Source organism: Herpailurus yagouaroundi, unplaced genomic scaffold (assembly GCF_014898765.1).
Source record: "Herpailurus yagouaroundi ecotype Mexico unplaced genomic scaffold, PumYag 139, whole genome shotgun sequence".
Classification (NCBI taxonomy): domain Eukaryota; kingdom Metazoa; phylum Chordata; class Mammalia; order Carnivora; family Felidae; genus Herpailurus; species Herpailurus yagouaroundi.
In genome coordinates, this window is record NW_024412394.1 from 67,668,636 (window position 1) to 67,676,842 (window position 8,207).

The 8,207-nt window shown below is 36.6% G+C and overlaps 1 protein-coding gene across 3 annotated transcripts in view; it reads right to left on the minus strand.

The window, feature by feature from the left end:
* The window catches only part of AK9 (adenylate kinase 9), a 131,382-nt gene that overhangs the window by 45,986 nt on the left and 77,189 nt on the right, over positions 1 to 8,207 (minus strand). For all 3 annotated transcript variants that reach the window (XR_005789949.1, XM_040474339.1, XM_040474340.1), the window contains 2 exons: positions 8,042 to 8,157; positions 1,342 to 1,554 (listed from right to left, as the gene is read on the minus strand). Coding sequence is in view for 2 of the 3 variants with exons in the window: in XM_040474339.1 (XP_040330273.1) it covers positions 1,342 to 1,554; positions 8,042 to 8,157 (329 nt within the window). In the remaining variant the exon portion in view is untranslated. The remainder of the gene's footprint in view (positions 1 to 1,341; positions 1,555 to 8,041; positions 8,158 to 8,207) is intronic.

Below are 8,207 nucleotides of genomic sequence, written 5' to 3' on the forward strand. Positions count from 1 at the left end.
CAGCATCAGAAGCCACAACCATCCACATATTTCAATGGTCTGCCTGGGTACCACATAAAAATTGAAGTTCATGGAAATGGACTTCGGAAGAGTTTAAATCATGATCTATATGTTACATATGTTCTATTTAAGAAAGTACTCGTGTCAGGGGCACCAAGCTGGCTGAGTTGGTAGAGCATGTGACCCTAGATCTTGGGGCTGTGAGTTCAAGCCCCACTGTGGGGGTGGAGCTTAATTAACTAAAAAAAGAAGAAGAAAGAAGGCATTGGTGTTCTCAAAAGTATAAGTGACAATCTATTGTGATTTCTATATTTTGATCTTGTAATCCCATGCTAGGGAATTATACTAATAAAATAATTTAAGAGAAAAAAAGAATGACAGGCCCAAAGATTTCCTAATTACTATCCACAATGTGGATATCCAAAATGTGGAATTACTATCCACAATTCATATCCACAATGACAAATCACACTATGAAAAATACTGTGAAAATGTCTAACAATTAGATGTTAAAATGGTATGTTAAATAATTAAGCATTATGAGATCTATGTAGAAATATGTAAACTTTCATTGATATAATGTTAAGTAAAAAAACAGATAATAAAATAGTATATACACTAGAAAGAAAATACATCCATGTAGAATAGGGTGAGAAAGTAAAATTAAAAATGAAAGCTCTGGTCTAAACCTGGTGCGATTATGTGTGTGCTTTATTTTTTAAATGGATAAAATATTACCACAGTGTGCTCTTTTATTATTGGTGATAAACAAATAAGAATAAAAAGTGTTACCACAAATTTAGGAAAACATGGATTGCTTCAGAGCCATATAACAGGACTCTTTTTCAATCCAATGAGCCAGTTCAGCCCTTGCTCCTGAGAGTCAACCAAGTCAGGCACAGACGTGCCCCTATGATCATGCCTCTGAGTGTGAACTTGAGTAACCACACTTCTACAAATGTCAACCCACTGAAAGTCCACCAATCCTTGAATCCCACTCATCCCCTGTCTTAAGATCAGCAGACTGCTCTGAAGTCTCTACACGGACTAACCAGCACAGCTAGCCCTTAACATATAAGCAATAAATTCAGCTGTGTCTTTTTACTTCTGCTAAAAAGACAGATAGTCCGTGTTGGTTTGACACAAGGCATTACTATAAAAATCAAAATAGATAACTATTTTATGCATATTCCAAAAAGTTCTTCTTGGAACTTAGATAGTTTCACCATATTGTTAATATCAGATCGGGGACTTCACTATTAAGTAAAATGATGAGGGTTGGCAGGAAGTCCTTGAACAAGTACTCAGGAGTGATTATTGGGATAGGAGTATTGTTTTCACCTTTAATGGCTCATTATGAGCCACGTACTTCTCAGGATGCTCCAGAAACTTTTCTCTAGCCTCAGGACTTGAAAAGTAGTAGATCTTTTCTCGATATTTAGCTGCTTCTTCTATGCTGCCTGGCTGTAGGATGAAGTTTTCTTTGAGAACCACTGGACAAAAGTGCTTGCTATCTCCCAAGTGCCTTCTCTTCTCTTTAATTCTTTCTTCATTCTACAAATATTATTCAGTTTGGAGAACAGTATTATAAATATTTTGATGCAAGACTGAAATGTAATTAAAAAAATAATGCATCTTGAATAATACTTAACCCATAATAAGATGCCTTTAAAACAATCCACAATTTTATGTGTATCCTTCCAGACCCCTTTTTCAAAGTACATCTTACTGATATACATATTCAACGAGACATATATTTAGACACAAATACAGTATTTAAAAAATACCAGTGGAATAATACTTTACATGACTATTCTACAACAGACCTCTTTTATTCTCCAAAACAAGATATAATGAACAACTTTCTGTAAAGGATCAAACATGAGACTAATCTATACGTTTCTTGCACCATTCTTGTTCAATTTTTGTATGAGAGGTATGTAAACTTCAAATGAGCTGGGAGGTATTGCTATTTTTCTGTGATGTGGAAGATTTTAAACAACATAGGAATTATCTGATCAAAAAGGTATATTAGAAATAATTTGTAACTCTCCTCTATTATTTTTGTTTCTTCAGCTTTTATCATTCTTCTTAAGCAAATTTTAGTAATTCATATTTTGAAAATCTTTTTAATCTTGATGTTAAAATTTATTAGTATAAAGTTCCTGTAATTTAAAACAATCTTGTTCTAAAATCTTGATTATATACCTATTTTTGTTTCAAATGTTATTTGCTTCTTCTTTTTACCTAGACTTCTCAGAAGTTTGTCTATCTTAATACTTTTCCCAGTGAACCAAGTTTTCTTTTTTCTTTTTATTTTTCTTTGAGAGAGAGAGAGAGAGCATGCACAAGCAGGGGAGGGACAGAGAGAGAGGGACGGAGAATCCCAAGCAGGCTCCATGCGGGCATGGAGGGGCTCAATCTCATGACGGCAAGATCACAACCCCCCAGGTGCAATCAAGAGTTGAATGAGTAATTGACTGAGCCACCCAAGTGTCCGCAACTTTTCATTTTTTTGAAATTAGGTCTAATGTTTTTATTTTGTCTTCTTTTTCTATTTTGTTAATTTTTGACTTTACTTTCCTTTCTACTTTCTTTTGTTGTGCTTTTTTTTCCAGATTCTTGAGTTGAATGCTTAACTTTTTCCTGCTAATAAATGCACTTAAATTAGGGTTGCCAGACTTAAAAAATAAGAATGTGGTTCCCAGTTTTATTTGAATTGCAGATAACAAATAATTTTTTAGTATAACTATGTACCATACATAAAAATGATTCTTTTATTTGCAATTCAAATATAACTGGGTGTCATGTGGTTTTTTTTCCTGGTAACTCTAATTTCTACTTCTGCCACACTGCAAAGCATTTATATGTAATCTTTTTTTTTTTTTTTGAAGGGCTAAGGGCTAGAAAAAAGAATATATACATTTTTTATTTTGAAGCTGAAATGTATAATCTCTCAAAATTAAGGATTTTGATAAATCTGAGATAAGGCCACGTGACATTTAAAATTGTATTGAATTCTTCAATGTTTGTTCTCATTTATATGATTTTTATAATGCATTCAATTATAAGATGCAATTTTATTTAAAAAAATTTTTTTTAACGTTTATTTATTTTTGAGACAGAGAGAGACAGAGCATGAACGGGGGAGGGGCAGAGAGAGAGGGAGGCACAGAATCGGAAGCAGGCTCCAGGCTCTGAGCCATCAGCCCAGAGCCCGACGCGGGCTCGAACTCGTGGACCGCGAGATCATGACCTGAGCTGAAGTCGGACACTTAACCGACTGAGCCACCCAGGCGCCCCAAGATACAATTTTATTTAAAAGCATTGCTGAATTTGCAGTAAAAATATATGCTCTCAAATGATACTGAAAGTATAAGTTCTGACCTATGTGTATGTCAATAAAATTTTGTTTCATGAGAATTTTATTTTTATTGTTTTTATTTAAAGCATTTTTAAGAATTTTATTTATTTATTTATGTATGTATGCATGTATTTATTTATTTAAATTCCAGTATAATTTAAATACAGTGTTATGTTAGTTTCAGGTGTATAATATAGTGATTCAACAACTCTATATGTTTCTCAGTGCTCATCAAATTAGTGTACTCTTAATCTCCTTAAGTTATTTCACCTATCTCCCCACCCACCTTCCCTCTGACAACTACTAGTTTGTTCTCTGTATTTATGAGTCTGTTTTTTGTCTCTTTTTTCCTTTGTTTGCTTTGTTTCTTAAGTTCCACATATGAGTGAAATCATATAATATTTGTCTTTCTCTGACTGACTTCTTCCACTTAGCATTATATCCTCTAGATCCCCCATGTTGTTGCAAATGGCAAGATTTCATTCTTTTTTATGGCTGAATAATATTCCTGTGTGTGTGTGTGTGTGTGTGTGTGTGTGTGTGTGTGTGTGTATGTGTGTTTGTGAATGTACCACTTCTTTACCCATTCATCCATCAATGGACACTGGCGAGTTTTTACTTCCCTGAGTCTACAGGGCTCCTGCTGTTCCCCTTCCTGCTCCCTAATTCTCCTCTTAAAATCTCTACCTACCTCTGTCCAAATCAGAGTTCAGTTCACACTGGACTTTTTTCCATATTGATTAAAACCTGTCCTTACCACTTCAGTGCCCAGTTTTGCTTATCTTTGACAGTGCAAAGTATCTTGTTGTGTTTATTTTATTTTATTTTATTTTTTAATTTTTTTAACATTTTATTTATTTTTGAGACAGAGAGAGACAGAGCATGAACGGGGAAGGGTCAGAGAGGGGAGACACAGAATCTGAAACAGGCTCCAGGCTCTGAGCTGTCAGCACAGAGCCCGACGTGGGGCTTGAACTCACGGACCGCGAGATCATGACCTGAGCCAAAGTCGGCCGCTTAACTGACTGAGCCACCCAGGCGCCCCTTGTTGTGTTATTTTAATGCATTTCTCCTTCAATTCTACTTTTACTGATATCCAGAATGCTTCTCTTTTTTTTGTTAGCATTTGTTTTTTATATCTCAATCCATTTGAGTAATTAAAAAAATTTTTTTTTTTTTAGTTAATCGTAAATGGCTTACATTCGTTGACTCCAGTTTTTCCTTATAATGGGTGGGTCCAGAATTATCCCTAAATAAATTTTAGAAACAGAATGTGAGGCATGTGTGTAGAGGCAATGTGTGGAGTGTCTTGGAAAAAGGGATTCTGGGAAAATGGTGATATGAAGACATTCCCTTCCTTTCTCTTAAACTTAACTGCTGGGGCAGACAACTGGTATCCATAAACATTCTAGGGGAGGGAACTGTATGGCATTATTTACCACTATGGGCTGGATGAGTGCATGGAGACAAACATCAGAGAGACAGAGTGTTAAGATGTCAAGTCCTAGGAGGAATTTTGTTTTCCTGAGTTTCTGGATTTCCTGGGGAATGTTAGCATCAGCAACGACCAGGGAAGTGCTTGTGGTCTCTTTGGTCCACAGAAGACCAAGAAAGAGTTGTATGGGTGGGAAGAGTCCTCCCCAAACCTGAATCTGAGAAAGTATGAGGAATCTGGGTAACGTGGGCTTGTCATAGGCACACATAGCAATCAATATATGCCCTATCTGCCTCTATACTCCTGACCTATGGGGAGAGAAGTCACTTTGCCTTTTATAATTTTTGAGAATGTTGTCACCTAAAGCACTCCAGCAACAGTTCTGAACCCTACTGAATACAAAAAGAAAAAGAGGAAAGAAAACCACCACCCATCTAAGGGAGTCTAGTTAACTGAAAGTTCAGTCAGATCAAATAGACCACAAAACTTTGCAACACAGATGGAAAGAACCCAATCTCTGAGGAGAAAATTGATGAGGACATTAATAGAAATGCAAATAAACAGTAGAAAGAGTTCATGGGCACCAACAAAATACATAAATGAGCCTAAGAGGAGAGTGACCACTTGTGGTAGAAAAATGGCCCCCAAAGATCCCCAGAACCTGTGAGAACCTCATATGTGATTAAGGATGTTGAGATGGGAAGATTATCCAAGTGGGCCCAATGTAATTACAAAGTTCCTTATAAGAGAGAGGCAAGAAGTTCAAAGCAGAAGAGGAGATAACATGATGGAAAGCAGAGGCTGAAATAATGTGCTTTGAGGATGGAAGAAGAAGCCATAAACCAAAGAATGCAGGTGGCATCCAGAAGCTGGAAAAGACAGGAAAAGTTTTCTCCTCTATCAGAAGGAACATAGCTAATACCGATTTTAGCCCTGTAAGATTCATTTCAGAGAACTAACCTTGAGAACTGTATGATAATTTTGTTATTTTAAGCCACTAACTTTGTCGTAGTTAGTTATAACAGCAGTAGGACCCCAGTGAATGTCTTAAATGAGACGAATGAATGGAAGACATATCTACAAATATATTAACAAAGAAGTAAAGAGTTGGAGAATTTGAGGGAAAAGATACAGATATTTGGAGGATAGATCCAAGAGACCTAATTAGTATTAGGTATTATGGAAGAAAAAAAGGAAGAGATGGTAAAGAGGCAATAATTAATTTCCCACAGATACAGGAAGACATAATACACAGATTTAAATGTACCCAAAGTATAGGCAAGATTGATAAGAAAAGAGAGACACTTGGGCCTATCTTGGTGTGATTCCTGAACTCTGGTGTAGCAGTAGAACTATTGTTTCTTTTTGTACTTTCTGTTTGGTAAAAGGCAAATATCTTTGTTGTTGATTTTTCCTAATGTGAAAATTATATATTTCTAGTGCTAAAAAATCAGATAATATATTTAAAAAATAAAAATTGCTTGTAAGTTCATCATTGAGATATAACCACCATTAATACTTTTAACAGCTTGACTGAGGTATAACAAACATTAAAACACTGCACATATTTACAGTATAAAATTTGATAAATTTTCACACAAGTATTCATTTGTGAAACTATCACCACAACCAGGATAATGGATATATTCATGAATACCAAAAGTTTGCTCACACTTCTTTGTAAAATCTCTCCCTCCTGCTCCTATTTGCCTCCCACCTGCCCCATTCCCAGGCAACCACTGCTCTGTTTTCTAGCACTATAATTAGTTTTCTAAATTTTTATGTAAATGGAATCATACAGGATGTATTCTTTTTTTGTTGGGCTTCTTTCTCTTAACATAATTATTTTTAGTCTCAGCCAGGTTATTGCATGTCAATTAGAAGGGTGGAAATTTCAGTTCTACCGCCCACCTTCCCAGGTAGGGTGGGGGAGAGGGGATGGAGGTTGAATCAGCCAATGGCCAAAGACTTAGCCAATCATGACTATATGATGAAGCCTCCATAAAAATCCATGAGGACAGCTTTTTGGTCTTTTCTTTTAGAAGAGCTTCCGTGTCCTACCAAGCAGGGCCCCAAGCTCCACAAGGACAGAAAGAAGGTTCTTTGTTCAGGACCTTGTCCTATGTATTGCTTCATCTGGCTGTTGATTAGTATTCTTTATCTCATCCTTTAGTAAACTGATAAATGTAGGTAAGTGGTTTCCTGAGTTCTGTATGCTGCTTTAGCAAAGTAATTGAACCTAAGGAGGTTATTGGAACCCCTAATCTGTAGCCAGTCAGTCAGAAGCACGGGAAATAACCTGGGGCTGTGACTGGCATCTAGGTTGGGAGGGGGGAGCAGTCCTTTAGGACTGAACCCTTAACCTCTGGAATCTCCAAGTAGACAGTATCAGAATTGAAGTGAATTCTCAGACCCTGCTGGTGTCTGAGAACTGCTAGGTGTTGTGTTGGGGAGGACCTCCTCTCATGTTGGAACTGGGTATAGGAGCCTCAAAAGAATTGATAAAACCTATGGGGCTCCTGGGTGGCTCAGTGGGTTGAGTGTCCGACTTCGGCTCAGGTCATGATCTCGCAGTTCGTGCGTTCGAGCCCCGCATCCGACTCTGTGCTGACAGCTCAGAGTCTGGGACCTGCTTTGGATTCTGTGTCTCCCTCTCTCTCTGCCCCTTCCCCGCTCATGCTCTGTCTCTCAAACATGAATAAATGTTAAAAAAAAATAAAAAAAAAAGAATTGATAAAACCAAAAATTAAAAGAATCACTTCTTATTTTATTACTGATAGACACCTGAATTGTGTGGCTATCAAATGAGAATGTTTATCAAAATTCTCTTGCTAAGGGAATAGTTTAATGCCTGAAAATGACTTGTTCCACTTAAGAATACTGCTACTTATTATCATACTAGCAGCCTCCCAAAGAGGCCATTGCTATCTGTTTTTTACATAAAACGCCCACTTCTGTTAAATATTTCTGTCTCTAATACCTATAAATGTTTTCGTGGAAAAGTTTTTTTAAAGATTTCCCTTTTCTTTTTTCATGGGTGTAAAATATTGTCTAACTAGCCCTGGCATTTCAGGGGTCAAGCAAAGGTGGGTAGAGGCAAAGTGTGTTGAAAATGCTTATTTATAACATTGAGGATGCCTGCTTGTTTTCTTGGGGTCCAAAAGTGCTAGTTACCACTCTGGATATGTGCACTTTCAATGATGTGACCAATGTGAATGAGAGGTAATAAAGGAGCCATATACCTCTTCCTCTTCTTCCTCTTCTAGCTCCTCCTCAACTTCAGCGTCGGCCTGATAGTCTTCTGTTTCTTCATCATAATCTTCCATAGTTAACTCCCACCCTGCATACTGGAAGGGTTCTGCAAAAAAAAAAAAAAAAAAAAAAAAAAAAAAAAAAAAAAAAAAAAAA